Source organism: Aspergillus japonicus (assembly GCF_003184785.1).
Source record: "Aspergillus japonicus CBS 114.51 unplaced genomic scaffold BO86scaffold_10, whole genome shotgun sequence".
Taxonomy (NCBI): domain Eukaryota; kingdom Fungi; phylum Ascomycota; class Eurotiomycetes; order Eurotiales; family Aspergillaceae; genus Aspergillus; species Aspergillus japonicus.
In genome coordinates, this window is record NW_020291647.1 from 398,449 (window position 1) to 423,609 (window position 25,161).

Here is a 25,161-nt window from a genome sequence, read left to right on the forward strand (position 1 = left end):
TAGTGCTAGGTACGTCCTTGAAGGTTGAACCCTAGAAGCTCATACTGGCAATAGTGGGAAAACTGAACACTGACTAGTATAGGGTTGGAAACAATAGAAAGATACGACAGAGAGGAAAGAGTTGAATGACAGACTATATACAATTGCATTGATGACTTATTCTGTTCATGAAAGGAAAGACGCTCAGTACCACAAAACGGCGAACCACAAGGACAGGACGTGATTGAAACTTCACATGTCAGGGCCCGTCATTTTACCCCGGCACCACCATTGATACAAGGCCGAGGTATCATCCATAGAACAATGTGTAACGTGTAAGCACGCCATAAAGAAAAGCCTTAAGTCTCCTCAACCATCAATGGGCTGACTAGCGGCAAGCAGCAAACACGACTATCCCTCCGTTGCATGTCCCCGTAACAATAATTGAGTAATCTAATATTTATAACGCATCAGAAGAGTCACTGGCTTTGCCCTCTTGCACTTCCAGCTTCAGCCTTCCTTCATGTTGTATATGCGAAATGGCCTTCCGGAGGTATTCATAGGTAAGCATGGTAGTCATCGCAGCCGGAACAGCACGGAACAAATTCGTGCCAATTCCTGAGTAAAATGCACGCCAGCCTTCTTCTCTGAGAATCGTCTGGCAAGTGCGAATAATTCCCGTGTATCGCGGCCGATTGGGCATGCCGTCCGAGGAAGCCGCTCCTGGAGGGCGACCACGATCCGGGGGATGGTCCAATCCACCTCGGAACGCGATTTCCTCGGGTGAGGATGCTGGAGACGTCCGCTGCTGAGTCTGCAGTCTCGTCCGAAGCACTTCGTGTGGATAGGTGACAGTGCTAGCGCAGACCTTGCTAAGAAAAGTAGCAGCAGTGATGCCAATCCAGTGAGAACTGCCGTTGTCAGGATGCTCCCCGATCCCATAGCCGGTGAAAGCCATTTTCAAGTATTCATACAGGGGGAACTGAATGGCAACATGCGTCAAGCCTAGTAGCGCCGGCGTGAGTCCCGAATAGAATGAGCGAATCCCTTCAGTCCTGTACATCTTCCGAGCGGCATCCCAAGTGCTGTTATACTGCCACGGGGCCCGAAGCCCCTCACTACTGGATTTAAGGCTTTGGGACATAAGTCGCGTCTTGATGACCCAAATTGGGTTCGTCGCAAGCGTAGAGCAGGCGCCAGCTGTTAGAGAAGCGTACCCTCTGGAAAGCCACCAGCTGTCTATTGGATAAGGTCAGCAGCGTCATCACTAACAAGAGAGGCTTGTCTTACCAGTAGTCTCGTAGAAATATTCCCGGGAGCGATCGTAGACAGCCAGATAGACAGCCCACGTTGGAAGGTATCCCAGCAGCATGGGACCCAGTCCTTGATATAAGCCTCGAAGTCCGTCTTCCCGCCAAATTACCCTTCCAGTACCAAACATACCCCGATACAGTTCCTTCGTTTCGACCGCCTTGCCGCGCCGCCGTGCGAATCCACCTTGAGCCTGCAGTTTTGTCTTGATCACATCCAAGGGACAGGTCACAATACCCGACGCTACACCCGCACTAGCTCCACAGAAGGGTGTAATCCAGACATCAGGTATGCGCGTGGAGATCATCTCGAGACGATCAAGGAAGGTCGGGTTCGTCAGCATGGGAGGCGGTGTATTGGGCGTGGAGGGCGATGCAGGAACTTGCTGCTCTTGAGAGCCGCTGGCGGCATCCGACGAGCCATGTCCTTCGGAATACATGTTCGCAGCCAGCGCGCAAGCAGTTATTGATTCGTTTTATATGTCACCGAGGGTTCCCGGATCCGAGCATATCGGTGCTCGCTCCGGAACCCAGTATGATCCTTTATCAAATCGTGGTGAAAGGCGGGTGAGCGGCGTCGTTTAGAGCACGGGCGACGAAATGGCGATACTCAAACTGATGAAAGCGCTGATGACACCCCTGTAAGCCGAGGCTGACCAGCGATTGCTTTGATGCGTTGCGAGGTTACCCTGTCGGGGGCACAGACGGGGGCGGGGTCTGGGAGATCGACTCAACGCTCCTATCGGGGTCGGAATGGCAGAACCTGTCAAGCGAAAATAAATTCAGCGAGTGATAATCTCCATGCCTAGCGAGCAATGAAGATTCTAGGGCAATGAGCATAGAAGCTAGTGACTCAAGTGGGAGCAGGGAACTTGAAAGACACGGAAAAGGACGGAGTCGTGTGGGCAAGATGAAGTGAATTGCGTTAGTTAGCAGCAACGCTCTAAGTCAGGTGGAGTGAATCCACAATAGACCGGCACCAAGCGCCGTTGAAGCCTGAGGCATCAGAAACCCACCAGGGTGTCGACAGGGATGCCTGGGGAGCCTATCACGTGAGACATATTATGGACAAAATCGGACAACTATGAGTGCCTCAGGCGCCAACTCGGATGTTTTTGGGAAAGTTCACCCGCCGAACCTCCGTTTTGCACAATCTCCAACGTCGGGTCATCTCCTGCTAAGCTTGCCTTGACATCTCGCAGTCCCTCCCCCGCCACACCACTTTGTCAATTGGACTTTCTCACGCCCGCTGCTGGGATCTATCACAATGTCCGCTCCTTCCGTCACCAACTTCATCGTCAAGCGCCCATGGCTCAAGCGCTGGATGACGCCACTCGCTCAGTGGTACACCGACGCCGCCGGCTACAGAAGACTTGGTCTCAAGTAGGTCTCCTCGCCATTCAATCTGCTCAGACTGGCATCCGATGTGTCTGGTGTACAACAGCGAAGGAGTCCGGAGGGTATACCATCATATTCTCATGATATTCTCTGTGAACCCTGTTCATACCCGCATCGCTGCCTGCCCTGGGCAAATCATCATTCACGTTTCCTTGAAGGGCACCATAAACTGACCGGGCGTAGGGCCGACGACCTGATTCCCGAGGAGAGCGACGTTGTTCAGACTGCTCTCAAGCGTCTCCCTCCCAAGGAGGCCTACGACCGCATCTTCCGTATCCGCAGAGCATTCCAGGTTCGCCCTACCGAAGACCCGATATCACAAAGAAGCAACAAACTAACGAAGCTCGGAAACAGTGCTCCGTCTCTCACACCCTTCTCCCCCCTGCTGAGCAGACCAAGCCCGAGGAGGTGAGTCGAATCTGATCCCATGCCTCCGAGTATAAGCCGTTCAGTTCTCCGCAAAAGGTCTCGGCCAATCCCGTGAGCCGGATTTGTCACCTGGACGGAGCTTCGAGAACGATGCGCGGACTGGCTATATCGCTCTTTCCAGACCCATTCCCAACCATTCGAACACATATACTAACGATGGCCACAGGATGTTGAGTACCTGAGCCCCATCATCCGCGAGATCGAGAAGGAGAAGAAGGAGCGTGAAGACCTCGACACCCTCGTCGTCCGCCGGTAAATTGATTCAGTAATTCGAGCCCTTTTGTTACCGGAATTAGACTGTCGTCGTCAGGAATCGTGGACGGTCGGGATAGAAATGAGAAAAAGAGTTTATCTTGTCCGGTTCAGCTGAGATGCTACCCACCACTGGCACCCAGCTAACGCTTCATCGAACCTATGATATGTCGCTCAGCCACGTGTACTGACACTGTACAAATCCATCTGTCTTCGTCTTTTGCTATGCTTCAATCCAGTTTGCATCTTGCAATGACCGTAGCCGTTCTTACGACACTCCATGCCTTGATTGTCAGTCCTCTAGATAACGAAATGGTATACGTCATCCAATGGACAACTCGGGATTCTACACCAAATGCATGGGTTCTTCGGGCCATGCTCGCCTTGCTATCCAAGATATTCTGTCACATCTAGGGAGCTAGCTAGCCCATAGCGTTGGCTATGTACAGATCTATAGTCTCACATGCACCCATCGGTGGACTAAGCAGCCCAAGGGCCTTTCTATCATCACTTACTCTTCCCAGAGCTATGAGCTCATCACGGCGAGATTTACATCCGTCACTCGCCACATGTACCACATGAAGAGGCTCCTATGACAAGTGTAAGCGAGGAGGAGCGCCCACAGCACATAGCATGTCCAACACGTACCTGTACGGAGCGTACTTGGCGGCCAATTCCAACATATCTTTTTCAGCCATGTATTTGAACTTACCTCCACCTTTCCCCTTCAACTTACTTACATCCTTGCCTGTAAACACGGCGCATCCTCTCCTAGAAAGAAACTATTAGCGGACTAGATCGACGGCGAGGCAACGAGAAAGATCGATGACGTACTGCACGCCCAGATCACCGGTCGAGAAGACGTCTATGCGCTTCAAGGCAAAGCAAGCAAACATCTCCACGGACCAGAGGCCCAAGCCCCTCACGGCCGTGAGCTTCTGGACCAGCTCCTCGTCCGTGGCGTTCAGCAGCATCCGCGCGCTCAGCTCCCCGTCCGCGAACTTCTGCGACAGGCCCAAAATATACTCGGCCTTCCGCTGGGAGAGGCCCGCGGTCCGCAGCGTCTCGATATCCATCTTGATGATGTCCTCCGGCGTCGGAAACCTGTCCCGCGCATACGTCCCATTTTTTCCGGTGTTGAACAATGCCACGAACTTATCGCGGATCGACTTGGCCGCGGCGCCCGACACCTGCTGTCCGATGATACTCTGGACCAGGCTGCGGAAGGGGTCGATCTCTTCCGCCAGCCCCTCCGCGGTGAACAGCGGGCACGGGTGGGCCTTGATGATCGGGTCGAGGCGAGGGTCCGTCGCGATCAGATGCGCTATCGCTTTCTCGAGGAGCGTCCCCGTCGTGGCGGTCGGTCGTGGTCGGCCGGTCTTGCTGGGCGATTCATTCTCTGTTCCGGGAGGGTAGGCGACGATTGAGGAGCCGTGCGGGGTCAGGAGCGTTGCGTTGGTTCGGTGCGGTTCGACAGGTCGGTCGAGGGGAGGAGGGGTGGTGGTGGTGTGACGAGGTCTAGTGCTCGCGCTGTGATCATTATTGCCAGGCACGGGGTCCCAGATGTTAGCAGGCGCTGCTGATATGTTTTCCGAGTCGGAGGTCGCTGTGGCGGATGAGGGTGTGGGCTTGGCTGGGGTCGAGCTTGAAGGGGCATTTTGCTCTGGGGGCGTTGCATGTAGGACTTTCTTGCCCCTAGCTGATGGTTTTCGTGGTTTAGAGACCTTGTTGCTCGGTGACGCTTTGCTGCTGCTGCTGCTGCTGTTCCTGGCTGGTGCAGTGGTGGTGGTTGGTTGCAGTACTGGGACTTTGCTGGTGGGCAGTGCGCTCAGACGAGCTGAACGCCGTAACGCCATCATAGCCTCATGCAGTGTATATCATAAATAATGCTTGTATGAGGTTGAAGCGTGAATGCACATCCTCTGACGCCGTCAGCCACTCTTTGCAGTGGTTACTCTTGGCGGAGTGACGTCGCGAGGTACAGGCGGACGCCGACAAGCTCGGCCGCCGGGTCGAGAAACATCTCCGACATACATGCCCGCCATCGAGAATCATCACTCGCGGAGAGAACTGCGATGTTCCCATATTCCCCGCATTTTACCGTAAACGGCCTGGTTCTCTGAGTCATTCAATTCTTTTCTGCTGCCATGCTGTCTATCAGCCCCCAGTCAACCTGTCGACTTGCAGTAATCGCTACAACAAAGGCTGGCTACCTAGTCGATTCCACAAGATATTCCCCGTGCGTACTCAACTACTGGAGCTCGATTCTGTCTCCGGATCTAGACATTCAACCTGGTTCACACATTCCACGGTCGCAAGATAATGTCCATTGCTATGTGATCAATGGGGTTCTGTCCACATTGCACCAATTTCAGCTCACACCACACGGCCGGACCTAGCCCTTCCAACTTCTATGCCGATTACCCCTTTTCATTATGGCCGCCTCCTTTACGACCGCTCCTACTCTCGAGCACGATACATAGTCCTCTCGCCGCTCTAACCCAGGATGGAACATTTAGAAGCATAGACAAATGCTGAATAGATTGCACTTCTCCGTCGACAGCAGTGGACCACACAATATATATGGTCAGCTCCATGGGAGTTCTTCCAGTGTGGAACCTGAATCGGAGGACGGAAGACTCCGTTGCCCAATCGCTGGAAAGGGCCCGATTGGCCATGTCTCAAGCATTTCTATGGCACTGGATAGTGGTTCACATGAAAAAAACACATTTACTTTTTTTCTTTGCTGATTCTTTCTTTGCATCCCATTCACGGAGGAGGGTTGAAGGCAAAACTGGTGGCGCATATCTGCCCAGGGAATTGGTTCCTGTGGCGGATCACCTTCAATCGAAGGGGGCAGGTTTACATTTGGACCGCCAATAAGGGGGGCTAAATACCATGAACCCATTGGTAAGGAATCTAACCATTACGATCGATACCGATAGCGTGGGCTTGCGTCATCGATTGAGCGGACCATGGTCATAGTACAAGTTGCGAGAAGAAGAAGGGGAAAAAAAAAAGCAAAGTGGGTCGTTCACTTAGTCGTTTGTATAACTCTGAGAAGGTCAACTGACTCTTTGTCGGAGGTAGGATGTAGGAGATGATAGTATGCATCTCTAGAGATGCGAGCATCGGCTTACAGTACGTTTGTTTGTGTGGCCGAACGGGGCAGACTGCATTGGTATGGTATGCTTCTGATACCGAGTATGTTCAATGTTCAGGTTAGGGGCCAGAACGGCCGCGTTGGTCGCTGTTTGATGAAGGGAGGTCCCGAGGTCAGGACTTACAATGGGGTCCGAAAACCAAGTATTAGGCAGCTAGAACACTCGGAAGCGCCCGATGTTCTATTAACAAGGGACTAGAGATGAAAGCGAATGCTCTTCTCGGCTAATGAGGACAATTGAAGTATGAATCATGGGCAACGGGCGGTATGAGGATGTGTTCTGATGCGGCCGCCGCCATGAGAAGAGACAGATGTGTCTCAATGTTGAGTAGGCTTTAGGATCTCCGCAATTGATCAAATCACTCGCGTAAGAAGAGCGTGCTCTCTATCGCAGTGCGATGTAAGAGCATGACTTCCAGTGGCGCACGTTGAGCGTCGATACCCTGGAGACACCGGAGCGGGTGTTTGTATACATCGCATCAGTCATGATTGTGGTTGTATCCGGGAGAAGAACAGCAATATTTCACGCCTGATTTCTAGATGTAGTGGTTGACAAGACATCAGAGAACTGCTGCCATTTACTCCGTATAGTCACGGAGTTCCTTTGTTCTTATCAGCTAAAAGGAGAAGTTAGACTACACTACTGTCACTGAGTCGAGGATTAGCTTAGTTTACTAGTACAGTCGTTAGCCGGGGCAAGCCACCCGCGTCGTCGTGGCGCTAGGGCGAACGTGCTCGCTGGTAAACATTATCTTCCTTGATGCGTCTTGATTACGGAGGCACCTCGAACCTCCATGCAGAGCAATAACAACTCTAACTTACCACCGAGGTTTGCATGGGCTCGATGCACATTAGATATTATTTCCCGCTGGACTCTCACAATCATGTCGACGGACTTACATAGTATCCCTAGTGAGCCTAACATATCTGCCATTGTTTCTCTGCTTTGCATCGCAAGGGCGCATTGCGCCACTTTAAGAAGGGTGGTGGTTAAATTGCCGTGTCGGGTCTGATTATTGCGACCGATAAGTTGTGGAGTTTTTCCTTTATTTTTTTTTTTTCGATGGGTCTGAAAGTAGCTGAAGAACTCTAAAGCCGATCAAGGAGGAACAAGCAATAGCGGCAGTGACCATGACGATCAAATTTCCAGGAATTTTTCAGATGCTCGGTTAGTCCTGCGTTCGTCCCCTCCTCGCTGGGTCATCAATGCCCGCGATGATTACTATGAGTAAGAAAGTGGTACTACTTCATCATCCAACAGCAGCTCCCTTACAGGGTCGGTATCGACGATAATGCAAGTGTGTCGCTTGAACACCATTGATAGCGCACGTAGATAGAGTCATTTCATGAGTGTTTCAGGTCATCGCCACTGGTCGGCGACGATGGACCTATGACATCCTGCTACTCCGACTAGCTGCACACTTGGGCAGTTACTTCACTTCCATCCATCGGAAGGCTTATCCAGCCGGACAAATGTACCGTACCTAGACTGTACGGTATGTACGTTACGATCTAGTGGTATTACCAGATATGCTCACAATTCCAGCCTTTGCCCAGGCGATGTGGGTCTCACTACCAGTGGTATGAGAGTTACAGTGTGCTACGTATGAATGATAGCAGCACGTGATAATCCCGCCCTTGATGGGCTTCCTGGCCCGCCACCCACTCTCACTCGGTGGGTTTATTATTAGGTTTCCTGGTGAGGGCATCTGTTTATCCGCTCTCGCTCAGGTCTGGTACCCACCCGTACCTGAAGCCAAGATACGCATACAAATTGAGTTTGCAGGCGAAGAGGAAAAGCGATGAATGATGATGATGATGATGATGATGATGATGATGATGATGGTATCTCATAGACTGAGATCAGCTATGTGCTCCCAACAATAGTCATCGTGGTTTCTGAAAAGAATATTGTCAAGATGAGGCACAATGGTGGCTGATCCCTGAGCTGTGAACAGTGGAATTCCCCAACCTGTTGTTGCTATTGTTGCTAAGCACATACCAATGTACGGCAGGCGAGAAACCAAGAGTCGCGCGTCGGTCTCTTTCGTAGTCTGCAAGTGGCGGGGCTCCCTCAGATTCCAATAAATTCAGATCGACCACTACGCGACGACCCGGCTCAATAACAACACTTAGCCTTTAACATTCTTGGAAACGTGCCATCCAGGCCCCGGCAGTCCTGGACAACTCAATAATCGACCAATGTTAGCTAATGATAGAATCTGAGATTAAAATGGTTGCGTGAAGAAGGGAGGAGAGAGGAGGGGGGGGGCAGACGGGGTGTCAAATACATATTAGGTGGAACAGATAGGTCCTGCGGGAGCTTCCTAAACAATGTTAATGAAAAAGAGGTCTGGCCCCTCCTGGCGGCGAGATGCTAATTTTGTATCGACTTGCCTTGCCTGCGCTGGTGCATCATCGTCATTTTACCTCGCTCCCAGCCCAATTTCCCGCGACGCATCGCCGGCTGCATTCCATCGAAGGGGGCATTTTCATTTCACTGTGTCGAATCTCCGCTGTATGGGTCGCGATCCGATCATGACAAGAGAGAGAAAGAGTCTAGATAGTCTACCCCGTCACTCGCAGTACCGTTGTAAATACTCCGTACTGTCTCTAGAATTCAATCTAGATTCAATTGACGATGTATGACGTCGGGCTCAATGGAGACCTCTGTTCTCAACCCCGTAGTAGGTGCGACCTGCCAGGTGCCGTGTAAAAAGGGCAGCGAAGAGAGAGGGTGTTGGATCATTGGATGAAATTATGAACCACCAGTTAGCACTCTTTTGTCTTGGAAGCAGAGACAATCAGACATTTTGTTTGGTATGATGATGGGGAGAGGGGAGGGGGGAAAGGGGCTGCTGAGCGAATCAGAAAGGGTTGTCAGGCATAGTCATTGGTGAAGTGTTACAAGATGGAGCAGTCTAAGAAGGCCTACTAGGATAGACGGATTTCCGGTCAAAAATTCAGAAGAACCGGATTCCTGTGGGTTGGATCATGCTGGTGGCCGGTTTATTATTCTTTCCCGCCGCCTTCCCGGTACTTTCGTTACCATGGACACACCATGGGCACACACCATCGACATTCGACAGACACTTCACCAGCTGTCTCCACTGGGAACTGGACTGGAAGGAAATTGATTAGTAGCCCAGCCGAGCCCGATCCATTCAGGTACAGTCTGTAGAGTGTACTCCGTAGACTCCCATACAATTACTTCCAGTCCTCAGTAAATGACAATGTATTGTACTGTTCTGGCTGTGTATATACACAGTCCGGTAATATTGCAAGGAGATTCACTCTCCCCTCTCTGGCTTTCCCCCCGGTCTCAGGTCCACACCTGAACTAAACTAAACTAAACTAAACTAAACCAAACCAAACCAAACCTCGGGGCCACGACTCCTTTCTCGTCCTCCCTGAAAGTCTTCCTTCCCACTTTCTTGGTGGTTTTCCCTTCTTGTTATCCCAGTCTTTCTTTCTTTCTTCCTTCTTCTCCTCTTCCCACTCGCTCGCTTCTTTCTCTTCCTTTCTCTTCTTCCCTTCTCCTCTCTCTTCCGTATCAGAAAGTGCCTGCCTAATCCGCCGCACCCCAAACAAACCGATTCTTTCCTTCCCTCGAAGGCAATCGCTAAAACCAACTTGAAAAAAAGCTTCTCCTTCGTTGAAGCTCCCTTCTTCCATTCGTTTATTTATTGTTTCGCTTCCACCCCTTTCCAGCTCTTACGCTTAACTTGACTACAAAGGGCCACGCCTTGCCCAGACTTCACACAAATCCACTCTCCAGTCATTGGTAGGTTAACATGTTTGTTTTCATTGTCCCACTCTCTTCCTGCATCGCTCAAATAGATCTGCTCGCTGCCGCATCGGCTGTTGAGTGAGCCCGATACTGCATGTCAGAATCTTGCAGCCAGTCTTGGAAGACAGGCTTCTAAAATCTCCCCATCGCGGTTCTTTCAAGGCTAACGTCAAGTTCTGAATTCGAACAGTCTAAACTCAACTCGAAACAATGGCCATCATCAAATACGCTATTCCCGCCATCGCTGCGGCCCAGGTCGCCCTCGCTGCCAGTGAGTGAATTCCTTCCTGGGTTGCCGACGTGACTGTTGCCATTCTTACTGACCACGAAACCAGGCTGTGGTAGCAGCGGCAGCACCATCAAGATCGCCAGCCAGAGCGATGCCGACAGCTACGCCACTTGCACGAAGCTCACCGGTGACGTTGAGATCAGCGAGAGCTTCTCTGGTGACCTGAGCATCAACGGTCCCTACGAGATCACCGGTGGACTCTCCAGCGATGGCGCCAGCAACCTTACCTCGCTCACCTCCACCAGCCTTTCCACGATCGGTGACACCTTCAAGCTGAACGGTCTGACCACCCTGACCACCCTCAGCTTGACCAACCTGAGCAGCGTCGGTGCCATCTCCTGGACCGCCCTCCCTGAGCTCCAGTCTCTCGACTTCACCAAGGGTGTCTCCGAGGCTGGCGATGTCGAGATCACCAACACCGGTCTTACCAGCTTGGACGGTATCTCCCTCAAGAGCGTCGGCACTTTCGATATCACCGAGAACACCAACCTGAAGACCGTCAATGTCAACGACCTGACCAACGCCACTGGTCTGATCAACTTCGCGGGTAACCTGGACTCTCTCCAGATTATCCTTCCCAACCTTGCCGGTGGTACCAACATGACCTTCCGCAACGTCAGCGCTGTCTCTATCCCCTCCCTCAAGGAGCTGAGCGGACAGCTCGGCTTCTGGGGCAACTCTTTCTCCAACTTCAGCGCCGCCAACCTCACCAGCACTGGTGATCTCGTCTTCGACGATAACTCCGACCTTGCCAACATCAGCATGCCTGTCCTCAAGACCGTCAACGGTGGTTTCCAGATTGCCCGTAACGACAAGCTCGAGGAGATCTCTTTCCCCGACCTTGAGACTGTTACTGGTGCCATTGACTTCAGCGGTGAATTCAACTCGTAAGTTACCTACACATGGACAGACTCATGTGCATAGACTGACTTGCTTCCAGTGTCTCTCTCCCCGCTCTCGAGGAGGTCAAGGGTGGTTTCAACGTCCAGAGCACCGGTAACCTGAGCTGCAGCACCTTCGAGAAGATGCACAGCAACAACGTCATCCGTGGTACCTACAAGTGCACCCAGACCTCCCACCCCACCACCAAGGACGGATCCTCCGGCACCACCACTTCCACCAGCAGCACCAGCTCCGCTTCTTCCACCTCTAGCGACAGCGCCTCTGTCATGAACATTGTCAACGTCCCCGCCATGGGTGCCGCTGCCATCTTCGGTGCTTTCGTCCAGTACCTTCTGTAAAGGACACCCGCTAGTGCTTATTTGTGTGTACCGCTTTTGTTAGACCCCTATGATGGTCGTTGTGTGTAAAGTTGCTTGAGGAGCAATTGGTCGTTATTCCCAGTACTCTGCTGTTCTTATGATAATAATTTGAATATTGGGTTGAGCAACATTTGCGGAGCAGTGCTTGCCTTCGAAGAAATGACCGTTTATCCTTGTGTTTATCCTGCTTAATATTGAGACACGGTCACGGGTTTGTGGACGGTTTCCGCCTTAGCCGCCGGGCACTCGCCCCAGTGAGCGGTCTCGACGTGTGTTATAGACGTTCCTTTGCTGTTTTACGCTGCTTCGTTGCCTGCTAGTGCATTGCTTCTGTATTCCATTAGTTCATCGTCCATATTTGAACCCATCGAATTCCCCTTTTTCTATCTTCAGTAGTTTTGATCTGCAGTACACTCAAGAGTCAAGCCAAGTCCCCAGTCTCGTGCTGCCCGCAAGACCGTGGTGCCAAACCTAATCTCCACCGGAATCATCGAGCGTGCATTGAGCTGCATTCGTATCTGCCTGGGCGTCTGCTCAGCCCCTACTCTGAATCGTCTGTATATGGTTGGACGCCTTCATGCGCCCGTCTCTTCGCCGACGCACCATCTTCGGATCCGCAGCGGATGAGGATAAGTATATGACATATCACCTACCTTCGTACCTATCTAGGCACCCGCCATCTGAGAGATCGTGCAAGTGGATCGTCTGCCCGGAGGGGGAGGGACGGCGCACGGCTCTCGCATCCGATGGGTCGGTTAGTACCTTTTGTCTGCTCAGTATGCAACTTGCAGAGAATTGTGCATTGCAGACGTATCCATGACCTGTGTAGTTAGTGGAAATAAGGACGTGTCAGATGCGCGGGGTGAATTGGTGTCTGTGCTAGGAGTACTCCGTCATGGGTGCAGTGCTTCACTTTATACTTGCATTGTAGACCTAATTGATTGCGGGCTATGTATTAGAATCTGTTTATCTTACGAAAGTTGTTTTTTTTTTCTTTTTTCTTTCTCCTAGATGTTGTTCCTTTTTCTGGTCCATTGAGTGGTTCCGGAATCAAGATCCGAACAATAGGCAGCTCGGAGGAAAAGTGGAATGTAGTGGAGTGGTGTGATGGCCGATATCTATGTAGATGTACAGTACCTCCACTGCGGCTGCGCCAGAACATGACATGTCTTGTTTTTTTTTTCTCTTTGGACATAATGGAGAAGTTGGGCTATACCCACACAATTAGTCCCTCCCGTTGTCTTAATTAGAGTTCTTGCAAGAGGATTATCTCTAGGGGAAAGGGGAGGCAGATAGCGGCTAAACAGTATACACTCTTTCCTTCTTTTCCTTCTGTCTACAAGAACGACAACAACGGTTAAAACCTTCCGGATCATAATGAGTTTCCACGTAGTTGTAGTTGACCAGCTGGCCTTGGGCATTTACACATGTACCACGGCGCACGATCTCCTCGTACCGCAGGGGATGTTTGCCGCACCGTGCCTCGGGGATCTCTGATGATGGGGCGCTGTTCTGGGCCATGGTGAAATGGGAGGGGGGGGGCCGCGTCTTTGGTGAATCGTGGGCCCCGTGATTGGGTACGTTCGAAAAGCAGCTGGGATCCAAGGGGGAGGAAATGGTCGAGTTGAAAGGATTGGCTATTTGGAGAGGGGAGAAGTGAATGGTAGGATGATATGACGGTGGTCTCCAGCAGATATCAGGCCCTTTTTAAAAGCAACCCCGGCTGTGGAAGAGGCTTCCGGAGCTCGTCTGATAAAAGGCTAGATCTTTCTATTTTCCCTTCTCAAACCATCGATGACGCAGCGTGTGGCTGATGGCTGGATTGACTAAAAGACTCATGCTTTGTTGGTTTTCGGCATTCTGCACGGAGGGGAGACAAACGGGCAAACGGGGCGGGGGAGAAGACAAACCAGGTTGGTGACCTTGTTGGGCACTCATTAGACAGATAGGATCTGACTCAGTCATGGAACAGTACAGGTCAGTGGTCTGGAGCCGTCCGTCGTAGCACCGGCGATTTGAAAAAAGAAAGAGCGGAACAAACAGGAGCAAAGAGTGAGAAATTGGTGTGCGCACCAGCCATTCGAAAAGCCCAGGTAAATAAAACATGTAGTCACATTCTGAAGGAAAACAAACAAACTGACCAAGTGTTCACTAGGTACATCATCACCGGGCTCCACGCCTCTGATCATTCATAGCCAGCCATCTATCCTTCAGTCCGGCAAGCCCAAGAATTCACGGATCGCCTTCAACCCCACAAGATCACCTGCTACTGTTCCCGTCAGCTCTAGGGGCACGTAGCCCTCTGTAGCACCTCCCTCTAGATCTATGATCCACGCGTCCCGGTTGCTGTCAATCAGAACGTTGTCTGGCTTGACATCTCCCCAGGTCATACCCCTCTGGTGAAGCACCATGACAGTTCCCTGAATTTGGTCAAACCACTTGTGGCGCACAGCGAGATCCGTCGTCTGCATGTTGTCCCGAACATCCCACAGAGTGGTTTCGTGGGGGATGAACGATATCAGAATTCCTGGACCCTGGCTCTCCAACCCGATGAAGCCCGCCAGCTTGGGTATACGAAGGGAACACCCCTCCAATTCCCGAAGCATGGTAGCCTCGCGTGTGAGCCACTTCCGCCACTTCCCTCTCTTGTAGATGAGCGGCGTGCCGTCGATCTCAACCTTGTATACCCGGTCCGGGAATATCGTCTCCACCACTGTGGCTGCCGCGAGTTCATAGCGGGGAAAGCCGGCGGGAATGCTTAGGTCCGGCCAGGGGGTCTTGTCATATCCCGGGCCCTGACGAACCGTAAAGGCGGGCAGATGGCCCGGCGGAGTGAGGTTGATGACCGTGGGCAGTCCGTCCTTGTTGGTCGCCAACTGCAAGTGGACTTCGGAACGCAGGAGATGACTCTCGAGATCGTCGCCGGTCCAGTCCGCATACGCCTTGAAGAACGGCTGGCACAATGCCGGCAGCGAACTGCTCAGGAGGAACATATCTTTCCGGAGCAGTTGGTATCCCAGCGTGTTCGTCTGGTCGGACGGGCCCGGCGGTGGCTCGGTGCCGATCAGGATCCGGAAAGTTGTCCGTCCAACCCGATACTTATGGAACAGCCTCGTGCCAGCGAGAGGCGGTTCCGTCACCGAGAAGACTTCATGGTCCCGGGCCGGAATGAATATCCGTGGACGGCGGATGGCATAGCTCGAACGTTTAGACCGCCCGAGCTTGGTGAGTTCGGCTTCGAGCTCCTCGTCTCCATAGTCGGCACCATCCACCTTGGGAAGCTCAAGTATGACAAGTTCTCTCTCCCCATCTGAGCCCTCGCCATCTGAGCCCTCGTCATCGGAATGGCCATCACGAGACTTTTCATGCTTGAGGGGCTCATCCGGGCTGACCGAACTAGCTGATTTCACCGGCATCTTGAAAGGAAAGGGAAATTCCAGCGACGAACTAGAAATAGTCAACAAAGAAAAAAAAGCAAAGACAGAGCAGAGTAAGCCAGGAGATCAACTAGTTCGATCGAGTGAAAACGACAACAGATTGCCAGAGCGTGAAGGTAGAACGGTGTAGACATACTGACGCCTTGAGAGCTTTTATCCTGCAGTCGCACATCCGAGAAGCTCGACTTGGCCATTGTGCAGACGGTTTGTTCTGATTGAGGCTGCTTGGTAGATGGGGGCGCAAAAAAGAAAAGGCTCGTACTATTTCGGGAACAATCACAACAGAGCGATGCTTGTCTTTGTCTCGAATCAAAGCCGTCAAAGAGCAGCCCCCATTGAACCAGTGGTGGTTTGCTTCAGTTGATGGTGGATTGAGGTGGCAGAGGAGGGACTGGCCGACTTCCTTTGTTGCCATTTGAGCCAACTTTGACCAGAGCGGATGGCCGCATTATGTGTCGTTTGGCACGCAAAGAGCACGCAGCCATGGAATCTTCAGCTTTGGGAATGAAAGCTGGAGCTCAAGGCTTCTAAGCTTCAGGTCAATTCATTACCCCCCAATTTTTGGCTGGGACACTCGGATTTTCCAGCGAGACTGCGAGTTAGATACAGACCTAGCCGCAGAGGGCTGCGCATCACCCCTCCGAAGGGGCGCTATAGAACCAAAGACACCGGCACAAAACATTGCGAGTATTACCCAAGCATCGCACAGCAGAAGATGCCCGAGCAAACGACGAATTCCGAGACAGCACACCACCATCAGGCAGCTCGGGATGCGGTCATGGATCTTTCTTTGCCCTATGGAAGTCATTAGATTGTTGATTGATTGATCAGTCATGCGGAGACGAGGGGAGAGTGGCATAGCTACAATCAAGAGCTGGGTAAGAGGAAAAAAAGTACTGCACACTGAACGGAGATCTCCATGGCATGTAGTCCGAGACTTGAGTCCTCTTGTGTTACTCGTTAGCCACCGTGACTCCGCTCTGTACAGTGACATACAGCCCCGAGAAGTCCTACCGGACAAATGCCTGCACGCCAGCTACCGTCCCTAGGGCAGGATGGGTCAAAAGATTAGCTTGAGCTTGATTGGCTGGGAATTCTCGGAGGATACCTTCGATTGATAGGAACGGGCATTGAACACAAAGTACCTTTTCTTCACATTCAATTAGACTGACTACGGTACTAGGTAGTTAGACTATGGACTATGGACTATGTACTACTGTACTACTGTACTACTGTACTTTGCGCCGAAAGTTCCCACCGCACGGTACCGTAGATGCCATGCCATTCTCTAAATCTGGTATGTGAACGCGAATCTGTCGGCAATGGTCTTAACTTTAAATACGGAGTCGCGAGGGGAAAAGGGAAATTTAAAAAAGAAAGAGAGCGAGGATGTTTCGAATCCTGCGGCCCGCTGCCTATGTGGGGATTCACAGTTCTGATAGACTTTCTTTGTCTTGCATCCCCTAGATTTGAGATGAAGCAAAGTAGAGCAAAGGGGAAAAGAAAGGATAGGGAGGGTCGAGGATCCGTGCGAGCCTCGAGTTGAGAGATTGAGTACGAGTGTAACTAACTAACAGTACAGTAGGTTTAGTTCGGGGCTCGCCCGACCTCGGGCTTCGATCAGGTGGGAGGAGGCTCTTTGATCACCTACGATTTTACTCCGTACTCGATTTAAGATTCTTTTCTGCCTGCTGAACGGATTGACACGGGGTCGGTGGTAATAATAGAAAGGCTATTTGGAATGGGTCAAGGGTGGATCCCGTGAGATGGAGTGCTGATGATGGTCGTTCTTGTGTGTCTGCTTACAGAGTCCTCGGGCCACATATGATAGATAGACGGTAACCCTGTATTGTATGGAGAACTGACGGCTGATGATGCAAGGCATCATCAATGTCAATGACGCATGCCTGAAGCTTCTTAGTCTGTCAGAGACTGTAGGGAGAGCAACACTTAGCCAGCGCTCATCGCTGGTCTGTCCTCTCGCCTCCCTCCCCCGGTAGGGCCTGGACCGCAAAGCTTAGAGTGGCAAGGATTCATCTAGGTTATACTGAAGAGCACTTCGCACTGGGTTCAAAGCGACGTGCAATAATTAGGCAAGGTAGAGATGATGAGGCAAGGTGGTTGTTGCCGGAAGGGCAAAGTGTCCAGAGACGGATTCGGACACAGTCCGGCAGGAGATTGGGGGATGGTGCATCGCCATGGGCCGGCCATTCGAGGGTTCATTCTATCGAGAGAGAGTTCTACCGAGATCCGATGGAACCATAGAATCACTGAAGAATCCTACCTACTCCCTTAGTGAACCTGAAACATGGCACGAGTCGTCGTAGCCTTGCCGGCGGCGGCGACATCACATCACCCGACCTTTTGTCTCGCCTTCCATCGGATATCTGATCGTGATGCCCCGTTTCGGGGAATGAGAATGGGACCTCACCCTCTCACCTGCGAAGGAGGAGGGGGGGATAATGTGAGTTGAGCTTCGTGCCAGCCCCGGCTAGATCATCCAGCCAGCCAGCCAGCCAGCTCATCTCATCTCATCTCATTCTCAGCCCCATGAGCTGGAGACTGAATGAAGGGTGGAAGGAGGGAGTGGCGAACTGCATCCAAAATCTGATACATGAGGTGATCTTGCATAGTAGCACGCCGGGACAACCCTGGTCATTACCCGCACCATGACGGACGTGGCTCATGTGTGGATGGGGATTAAAGTTATATGTTCGACCATGAGACTAGGCATGTAAGTATATTGAGGGTTGCGTACGTACGTACTACTGTAGTACTACTGTAAAAAGCCACCGGGGTGGCGTGGGGCCCAAACGGGTCCGTTGAGGGGAAGCCGGTAGAGCCAGGGATGGTGCCGTAGGCAAGTCGACAGGTAGACTAGACTCGAGTGGATTTCCGGTTCGGACAACGCATTGATGGCGGACGAAGAGGGGATGGGAAGGGGAGGGGGGTCTCAGCGGGGAGGAGAGGGGAGGAGAAGTGGTGAAGTGGTGCTTTTGGTTTGTGATACATCACGCCCAGACTAGCTGAGATGATTAGTGGTGGCTGGTGTGTTTTGATTTGTTTTTGGTTTTTGGCTTTTTTTTTTTTTTTTGCCCCCTCCAGGAGACCGTTATCTTAGGGCAGACTACCCGATAAGTTAGACAACCTTCCTTAGATGATGGCAAGTCTCTTTGGTTGAACTTTACGCTTGTGTAGCCTTTGTGACCAGTATCAAGCCAATTCTTGGGAGTTCAATTTCCATTTGACCAAAGAAGTAATCGGTTTAGTAAATTAGTTATGAGGTATGAGTTATGAGTAACTTACTAACTTACTAGTTAGTCTACGCAGTTGATTAAGGCTGGCGTCCTCTTGAGGACCCGCTAAAAGGAAAAGGAAAAGGAAAAGGAAAAGGAAATGCTGTGTAGCGCAAATCCGCAGTCAAATCGAACCTAACCTTCTTTTCCCCTTCTCTCGTTCTCCTCCTTGGGCCCAATGATAGGATCGGCTGCCACCCACGTTAATTCAGAGGACTATCATGTCAGAGTGGCTGTCTTTCGTCTGACAGGCAAAGTCAAATGATGGTCTTCATTACTCAATGGAGGCAGCACTGTGTCCGTGTCCTCTGGTAGATCTCATCAAGGAGCCGCATTAAGGTTCAATTCAGCCCCCCTCCCCGGGATTCGTTTGGTCGTGATTCTTGGGTCTCGCTGCCGGGAATCCCTGGCAAGAATCAATAGATTGGTAGGGATCTATGATTCGAGACCACGATATATCGGAGAATAAGCGAGAATCTTGTCGACACAGACGGTTAGGTAGAGAAGGACTTGCTAGCACCAGCAGCACCCCCCGGACAATATTCCTGGCTGAAGGTTCATCCATGGGGCCCCTGAGCGCCATCAAATATCCAAGCCATGTATGGAAGTCTGCATGCAATCATTTGGACGGGAGGAAACTCTGTACCTAGACCACAAATGAGTTCGTGCCTGGCATCCACAGCGTGCAAGGTATCTCTGATCAAACAGGGGCTAGGGTCTCTCGAGGATCGCGTTCAGCGTTTCATGATCCCTTTCCGCAAGTGGATATATGTATTGCCAACTCATCATGTTATGGAGAATGCGTACTTTCTAGCCTCCATAGCGCTCGTTCAGTCGGGTTCCTCCGGGAGAGGGGGCAAATTAATATATTTCAGGCTTGATAGTTGATACTTGGACTTGGAACTTTCAAACGGTGGTAGCCGACGACGAGTGTCTAGCAAGCGCGCTGGCAATTCCTTGTCTGCGGAACCGAGGGATAGTATCTTGGGATAACGTTCAGCGCCATGAGGAAGCAAAGCAAAGCAAAGCTCTAGACTAGGCCGTAGGGAGGATCGCCTGTTTTGGCATAGCGGCTGCTCCTCACTTCCCGGCCCTCTGGGGGGACGGACGGAGGGCGTATGACGGGACGGGAAGGGAAAAGACCATGTGGGAGGAGACAGGCAACCCGTGATATGAACACGAACACATTCAGCCATGCTCCGTCCATGGATGACCATCAATAGCCTACTATTCATGTACAGTAGAGTAGCTAGTAGTAAAGACGATGACGGTGGAACGATAATAGTGACGAGTATAACGATCGTCTCCTCCTCCAGTCAGTCGCCTCAACAACGTGGGGCTACCATACCTAGGGAAGAGTTAGGGCGCCGGAAGACCCATTAGTTTCTTCATCTCAGGAGGTGCAAATCTCAGATCCGGGGACTCTCAAAATATGACAGATCTGATCGGGTGGTCCCCCTACGTTTGAGGTCCCATTTTACCCCCTACCTACAATTATCTGTAGGTAGGTTACTGTAGGTAGGTACTGTACGGTGCTTATTTCGATTCGGATGCTGGGGTTTTCTCCCGTTTTTGGATGGTTCTGGAATCATTACATGGAATGTGGAATATTGCTCCCTCTTGACAGCAGAGTCATGAACATTGCTTTTGGAGGCTCGTGATTGTTGTGGTTCTGGTTCTGGTTGTTGCTGTGGGTTTAGTGCTCTGGATTGACTTTTTGAATAGATATTAGATTCCAAATATTCCCATCATACAAAGTATAAACAAACAGTGGCGGGCGATTAAGTCCAGAAGCCACGCCTGACAGCCCGCCAGTCACATCCCGGTCGCTGGGATCAGCCAGAGACCCAGTCGGATGGGCCCTTCCTCGGCTGTCGACGATCCAATGCTGTCCCGCGGGCTACATTATTACCTAGTACAGGACATACATAGTACTGTACGTACATACAGAGTACATAGTACTCAGTACTGTAGGTTGAGTTTGGACCCCCTTGAGTCGGGCCCATTCGGCCTTCCACATCAAACCAAACTCACTGGTCCTGTCCCAAGTCCACCTGCTGCGTTTCCCAATTCGGTAGTACAGTAGATGACTGTTCAAGGCGCTGGGCCTGGAGCTCAATCATAGTACCCATTGTTATTGTTATTCTTCGCAAAAATATACTACAACAACAACAACGACGACGACGACAGACTCGGAGCAACGCAAGGCATCAACAGCAGCGACAACGGCCTTGTTCTAGCCTCAATCGATAATCAACGGTTGCGACTTTTGACCCTGCTATCTCTCAGGTTGGAAACATAGACCAAAGCAGAGAAATGACATCGTGGTGGGCGTCATCGCTTCGGGACTTCCCTGGCATGACGCTAAATCCATGGCCTCCTCGCAGAACCTGTCTCACGTACTTTTTGCATCTTCCCTCGAGAGTCCTTGCTTCGTGCTATCAAGTACTGATCTCCTCCTGCCGAAGTGATGATCTGCTTTGGGGATGCCTCCACTCGTCTGCGCGTCGGATGTTTATGTATAGTACATACTGATTCCAGGGCTTTGGTCCCTTTATTGGTACTTTTGTACTCTCGATACAATGATCTTATTGTCGTGAGCAATAATCAGACTGTGGGACTCTGGAGTCCTCGCCTTCTCAGGGTCGCATCTCAGCGCAGTACTGCACCTGTTCCTATACTGTATATAGGATCTGGAGCACTCGAATACGGTACATGGGATGAGGTATCAAGGAGACGATAAGCCATCCAGCCAAGAGTTCCGGATGTCTGATCCGATCTGCGTTTCGTCGTTGGTACCTTGGCTGAGTGCCCCCCCCTGCAATAATGGCTGATCGTTCCTTATAGGTATGGCCCTCAGAGAGACCTGTGCTTCTCACTGTACCCCGCAAAGGCTGTCTGCTCGGGCACCGACAGGATAGATAAGCGTCAGAGACTCGGTTCTTACCTCCATACAGCCACTAAATTGCGCTTGTACGAACAATAGGAACGTTTCCCACCTGGACACTATCAGTTCACGGATGCACCGCCGTCTGGGTCGAGGCGTCGCAACACTCCCCGAATGGACCATGGCCATTGGCCCGAGCAAACTATTGATGGCTGTAATGCAAGGGGAGTCGATACCTCTTCGCCCCGTGTAGATCGAAAACCGCTGTAGTGGTGACAAATCAAGGGTCTTCGATCCTCATTCGACTCTCTTGGGCATCGGGATCATGGCACGTTGATTCGTCGATCCGGTGCTGCCTCGCGTCTGTGCCAATTTGTGATAGAGATATCTGCCCCAAAGAGGACCCAGAGGGCCCAGAGGGCCCAGAGGACCCAGCCCGGGGACCCGAATGATCCAAAAAAGTCACTAGCTCGAGCTGTCGAACTTTGCCGGAATCTTCTTGGTGCTTCCCCGCGTGTCCTCATGGAGAAGAGGACGATGAAGAATGAGCAGGAGATCCCGAATGGGACCAAATGGAGCCATAAGGTCAGATAGGTTTCATTGTTCCTGGCCCGAAGGACGTCGGGGAGAGTCTGGATGCACGAACTCAACCACCATGACAATGCCAACCAAGAATATACACCGTGGCCATTGTGATGATCTAGTATACCGTGTAAGACCTGCACCAAATTGGGGGGATCTTGTGTATAGTTGCGAGAGGTCAAAAGCAACTCTTTGCTTTGGGAAAATCGAAGAGAAAAATAGAAAAGAAGAAAAACACCAAAATAAAAAAAGCAAAATAAAAACGATGAAGAAAAAAGCAAAATTTGAAAAATAGAAGTAGGAAAAAAAGGAATATTTCCCCAGGAGTAAAAATAACATCAAACAACGCCCGGGAGGGAAGCTGTAAGTAATCGACGGTAGCCCCGTTTCCTTCTTGAGGAAGTCGCAGATCGAGCTAATCCATTTAACTCAGACTAGGAAAAGTACAAGCCCTGTAACCACTGGTTATGGAGGCTTGAGGGGGCCCGGCCTGGCGGCGGTGGTGCCGGTACCAATGAAGTACAGTACTACTCTGGGATGGAGTTGTTGATACATCCTTCCTCTCAACTACAGCTTGCAGTGCTACTCATCTTCACTTTTTACACATACACACATACACGCTCCCACACACACTCCCACACAGAGATGGACCCTCCCATCTTGCCTATCCTTCGGATCTCCTTCTTCCTCTCCATCTGATGCAGTTCATTGCCAGCTCAACTGTACGTCTGAGCGCCACCACAATGGCGTCTTTCCGCGCTCGCTCTTCTCCCCCCCCCCACCTCCTTCATTGGATTCATCAATTCCCCCTCCTGTCTCCTCGTTCACTACCTGCAATATAAATCATGCAGCGGAAGCCTCCCGTATCCCTGGAAAGCCCAGTGTTCCTCGATTATATCTTCCATACCTCGTGGTTCCAATTGAATATTTTCAGTGTTTCTCAGCTGTCCATAGCAACCCTTCCCCTTGATCACAATATTGTTTTCTAGCATTACAATCCATTCGCCACTCCATCTTTAGTCACTCATCTATTCCCCTTGAAAGGCAGTCTCGAAACTATATATATGCCATCTGTGTTTGCCCCTCGTCGTTGAAATTACTCTCAGACATCCCGCGAAGGTGCAGACGTACATATCAGAGACATTCCCCAGTCTAGACGCATCCGCCTCAGACATACAGCATCTTCAACTGCAAGAGACGCCCTCCTTTGTCTCACTCCTCAGCGAAAACCTTCGACTGAATGTCTGACGACATCTCCCGACGCTCTCCATCGTGAGTCCCCTTCCTGTGCCCTTGCCTCCAAACGCAGAGCTGACAGCTCTCGGCTGCACAGCGACATGCGCACCATCTCTAGTGCCTCCAGTACCGCAGACATGAGCGACGACCGCCGTCTACCACCACTACCACGGGTGGAGCCCTTACCCCGGGGGCCTTTCAACCCCTTCAATTCCAACATTTTTGCTCCTAGTCCACCTACATCACACGAAACCTTCCCTGTCAGATCACCTTGGCCAACGGCGGAGCACATGGTGGCACCTCCATCCCCGGCGACCTCCGCTGATAGCTCTTGGCCGGAGCCTTTGCCATCGCAGAAAGTTCTTGAGTGGCACCAGGAGCTCTCTCTCAATGAAATCGTGAGCCTGATCATGCCTAAGCACATCAACCGCAAGCCACCATTGCAGCAACTGTGTGGCCGTAAGCGTAAGGGAAACATGATTACGGCGGACTCGGACGAGCAGAGAGAGAAGCACAGAATTGCTGAGGGTAACCGCCGCAAGAACCTCAGCCAGTTGCACCGCGAACTCGACAGCCGCCTCCACGATTTCTTCCTTGAGCGAGCAGGTTGGAATCCATCCAAGAGTCTCCCTGAATCGAAAGAGCATATCGTGCAGGCCGCTATATTTCTCATCGACTTCATGCTTGTGATCATTATTCATATGATTCACCAGGAAAATGAGATGCCGCGTCACGTTACGAAAAAGCTGCAGACCCAGTTCCGTTGCATGCAGTTGCAGCAAACAGTGTCCAGCCTACAGCAACAGAATCAGAGCCTTCAGCAACAAGTCAAGACCCTGAAGCAAGAGAATCAGATGTTGGAGGAGCGCAATCAGACGCTTGAGTTTCAGCTGAAGACATATGAGCACATGTTCCGCACCTCTAAGAGCGAGCACATGGCCGCTCAGCCGATGCCAAATCCAACAGAGCTCAAGCCACGAAACATGCTCCCTGGTTTGAGGGTATTCTGTGATGAGATTGCTGTCAATGGTTCCGAGTCTCGGTTGGAGCACATTCCCGCTGCAGCCACGCAGTCATTTGGCCACTCTTACCCGAGTAACACTCCCCCCGTCACAGGCCCCTCATCACCGATGTTCACTCAGGCATCTTACTCGGTACCGGCATCACGACGCCCATCGCTCAACCCGTCGCCCTGATCAACCTGAGCGCGCCGAGTCAATGAATAGCTGCGAGCGCCGCACTCAACGGTCAAATTTTAAATTGCATATAGAGACTGGTACATACTGCAGTCGCAAATCTGTCACCACCCATTTCAACTGTGTTTCTTTCTAGCATAGCGGGAGCGTTCCTCATCGACTTACACTTGCAACATCAGAGCTGTCCTGCATATTGATTTATTTATTGCTTTGTCGAGTACGGGATCCACTTGAACGGGTCTTCGTTTGGCCTGGTGTCAGCTGATTTCGAGAATTGTGGTGTACATCAAAAGAAAAGGTCGTCCGGGGAGCATGAGCATGGGATTTCTCATGGAGTTTGTACTAAGTTCCTCCATTGTTTATATTGTCTGTATCGAGAGAGGCTATACGGGGTATCATTTGTGGGCTTCATTTCTGGCGTGAACGAAATCTATTTGGGAACCATCTTGTGATTTACTGAGTTTGGAAGCATTTATATACATATATGATCATTTTCGGTAATTCAGATCTCTTTTGCGACTCCTTATCATGGATGTGGTTTCGCCCATTAGTTTTGGATATGTTTCAGATCGGTTATGAGTGAAACCAATATGGGAGAAACCCAATGAGAAATGTCTGGCGGAGGTCACTCACGAGGGGGTATCATAGAATGAGC

General features: G+C 51.3%; 10 protein-coding genes across 10 annotated transcripts; 4 read left to right on the plus strand and 6 right to left on the minus strand.

Moving 5' to 3' along the window:
* Positions 1-103: 103 nt before the first annotated feature.
* BO86DRAFT_446562 (putative mitochondrial carrier protein) lies at positions 104-2,210 on the minus strand. The gene is made up of 2 exons (XM_025676532.1): positions 1,270-2,210; positions 104-1,218 (listed from the first exon to the last, which is right to left on the minus strand). The coding sequence occupies exons 1-2, from the start codon at positions 1,727-1,729 to the stop codon at positions 440-442; spliced, it is 1,239 nt and encodes a 412-aa protein (XP_025530018.1). The 5' UTR covers positions 1,730-2,210; the 3' UTR covers positions 104-439.
* Positions 2,211-2,449: 239 nt separating this feature from the next.
* BO86DRAFT_387239 (ubiquinol--cytochrome-c reductase subunit 7) lies at positions 2,450-3,590 on the plus strand. The gene is made up of 4 exons (XM_025671543.1): positions 2,450-2,672; positions 2,871-2,979; positions 3,042-3,095; positions 3,283-3,590. Exons 1-4 carry the CDS (start codon positions 2,557-2,559, stop codon positions 3,370-3,372), a joined length of 369 nt encoding a protein of 122 aa, XP_025530019.1. The 5' UTR covers positions 2,450-2,556; the 3' UTR covers positions 3,373-3,590.
* Positions 3,591-3,703: 113 nt separating this feature from the next.
* On the minus strand, positions 3,704-5,334 carry alkA (DNA-3-methyladenine glycosylase II). Its single transcript, XM_025668834.1, has 3 exons — positions 4,203-5,334; positions 4,017-4,139; positions 3,704-3,958 (listed from the first exon to the last, which is right to left on the minus strand). Exons 1-3 carry the CDS (start codon positions 5,225-5,227, stop codon positions 3,895-3,897), a joined length of 1,212 nt encoding a protein of 403 aa, XP_025530020.1. The 5' UTR covers positions 5,228-5,334; the 3' UTR covers positions 3,704-3,894.
* A 4,462-nt stretch (positions 5,335-9,796) lies between these two features.
* Positions 9,797-10,421, minus strand: BO86DRAFT_13151 (uncharacterized protein). Its single transcript, XM_025666108.1, has one exon. It carries the CDS (start codon positions 10,204-10,206, stop codon positions 9,886-9,888), a length of 321 nt encoding a protein of 106 aa, XP_025530021.1. The 5' UTR covers positions 10,207-10,421; the 3' UTR covers positions 9,797-9,885.
* ecm33 (GPI-anchored protein Ecm33) lies at positions 10,370-12,150 on the plus strand. The gene is made up of 3 exons (XM_025666109.1): positions 10,370-10,592; positions 10,657-11,497; positions 11,551-12,150. Exons 1-3 carry the CDS (start codon positions 10,532-10,534, stop codon positions 11,849-11,851), a joined length of 1,203 nt encoding a protein of 400 aa, XP_025530022.1. The 5' UTR covers positions 10,370-10,531; the 3' UTR covers positions 11,852-12,150.
* A 353-nt stretch (positions 12,151-12,503) lies between these two features.
* On the plus strand, positions 12,504-12,743 carry BO86DRAFT_387243 (uncharacterized protein). The gene has a single exon (XM_025671544.1). It carries the CDS (start codon positions 12,510-12,512, stop codon positions 12,690-12,692), a length of 183 nt encoding a protein of 60 aa, XP_025530023.1. The 5' UTR covers positions 12,504-12,509; the 3' UTR covers positions 12,693-12,743.
* A 1,270-nt stretch (positions 12,744-14,013) lies between these two features.
* BO86DRAFT_387245 (uncharacterized protein) lies at positions 14,014-15,531 on the minus strand. Its single transcript, XM_025671545.1, has one exon. It carries the CDS (start codon positions 15,286-15,288, stop codon positions 14,083-14,085), a length of 1,206 nt encoding a protein of 401 aa, XP_025530024.1. The 5' UTR covers positions 15,289-15,531; the 3' UTR covers positions 14,014-14,082.
* A 104-nt stretch (positions 15,532-15,635) lies between these two features.
* BO86DRAFT_13267 (uncharacterized protein) lies at positions 15,636-16,494 on the minus strand. The gene is made up of 4 exons (XM_025666115.1): positions 16,418-16,494; positions 16,324-16,354; positions 16,175-16,256; positions 15,636-16,104 (listed from the first exon to the last, which is right to left on the minus strand). Exons 1-4 carry the CDS (start codon positions 16,438-16,440, stop codon positions 15,857-15,859), a joined length of 384 nt encoding a protein of 127 aa, XP_025530025.1. The 5' UTR covers positions 16,441-16,494; the 3' UTR covers positions 15,636-15,856.
* Positions 16,495-19,435: 2,941 nt separating this feature from the next.
* BO86DRAFT_424640 (uncharacterized protein) lies at positions 19,436-20,562 on the minus strand (the record flags this gene model as incomplete). Its single annotated transcript, XM_025675459.1, has 5 exons — positions 19,436-19,832; positions 20,068-20,093; positions 20,201-20,309; positions 20,360-20,505; positions 20,554-20,562. 5 exons carry the CDS (start codon positions 20,560-20,562, stop codon positions 19,436-19,438), a joined length of 687 nt encoding a protein of 228 aa, XP_025530026.1.
* Positions 20,563-23,447: 2,885 nt separating this feature from the next.
* BO86DRAFT_307486 (putative HLH DNA binding domain protein) lies at positions 23,448-24,506 on the plus strand (the record flags this gene model as incomplete). The annotated part of the gene is made up of 1 exon (XM_025667740.1): positions 23,448-24,506. One exon carries the CDS (start codon positions 23,448-23,450, stop codon positions 24,504-24,506), a length of 1,059 nt encoding a protein of 352 aa, XP_025530027.1.
* Positions 24,507-25,161: the final 655 nt, after the last annotated feature.

Excerpts from the sequence above, each read along its gene's own strand:
- BO86DRAFT_13151 (XM_025666108.1), bottom strand. The coding sequence starts at position 10,206 with ATGGAAGAAGGGAGCTTCAACGAAGGAGAAGCTTTTTTTCAAGTTGGT.
- ecm33 (XM_025666109.1), top strand. The coding sequence starts at position 10,532 with ATGGCCATCATCAAATACGCTATTCCCGCCATCGCTGCGGCCCAGGTC. Across the intron at positions 10,593-10,656 it reads CCAGGTCGCCCTCGCTGCCA|GCTGTGGTAGCAGCGGCAGC; the intron begins GTGAGTGAATTC and ends CCACGAAACCAG. Across the intron at positions 11,498-11,550 it reads TTCAGCGGTGAATTCAACTC|TGTCTCTCTCCCCGCTCTCG; the intron begins GTAAGTTACCTA and ends ACTTGCTTCCAG.
- BO86DRAFT_446562 (XM_025676532.1), bottom strand. The coding sequence starts at position 1,729 with ATGTATTCCGAAGGACATGGCTCGTCGGATGCCGCCAGCGGCTCTCAA. Across the intron at positions 1,219-1,269 it reads ATATTTCTACGAGACTACTG|ACAGCTGGTGGCTTTCCAGA; the intron begins GTAAGACAAGCC and ends CTTATCCAATAG.
- BO86DRAFT_387243 (XM_025671544.1), top strand. The coding sequence starts at position 12,510 with ATGACATATCACCTACCTTCGTACCTATCTAGGCACCCGCCATCTGAG.
- BO86DRAFT_387245 (XM_025671545.1), bottom strand. The coding sequence starts at position 15,288 with ATGCCGGTGAAATCAGCTAGTTCGGTCAGCCCGGATGAGCCCCTCAAG.
- BO86DRAFT_13267 (XM_025666115.1), bottom strand. The coding sequence starts at position 16,440 with ATGCCCGTTCCTATCAATCGAAG. Across the intron at positions 16,355-16,417 it reads CCCGTTCCTATCAATCGAAG|GGACGGTAGCTGGCGTGCAG; the intron begins GTATCCTCCGAG and ends ATCCTGCCCTAG. Across the intron at positions 16,105-16,174 it reads CTCTTACCCAGCTCTTGATT|GGCAAAGAAAGATCCATGAC; the intron begins GTAGCTATGCCA and ends TGACTTCCATAG.
- BO86DRAFT_387239 (XM_025671543.1), top strand. The coding sequence starts at position 2,557 with ATGTCCGCTCCTTCCGTCACCAACTTCATCGTCAAGCGCCCATGGCTC. Across the intron at positions 2,673-2,870 it reads TACAGAAGACTTGGTCTCAA|GGCCGACGACCTGATTCCCG; the intron begins GTAGGTCTCCTC and ends GACCGGGCGTAG. Across the intron at positions 2,980-3,041 it reads GTATCCGCAGAGCATTCCAG|TGCTCCGTCTCTCACACCCT; the intron begins GTTCGCCCTACC and ends GCTCGGAAACAG.
- alkA (XM_025668834.1), bottom strand. The coding sequence starts at position 5,227 with ATGATGGCGTTACGGCGTTCAGCTCGTCTGAGCGCACTGCCCACCAGC. Across the intron at positions 4,140-4,202 it reads ACCGGTGATCTGGGCGTGCA|GAGAGGATGCGCCGTGTTTA; the intron begins GTACGTCATCGA and ends GTTTCTTTCTAG. Across the intron at positions 3,959-4,016 it reads GCCAAGTACGCTCCGTACAG|GAGCCTCTTCATGTGGTACA; the intron begins GTACGTGTTGGA and ends CACTTGTCATAG.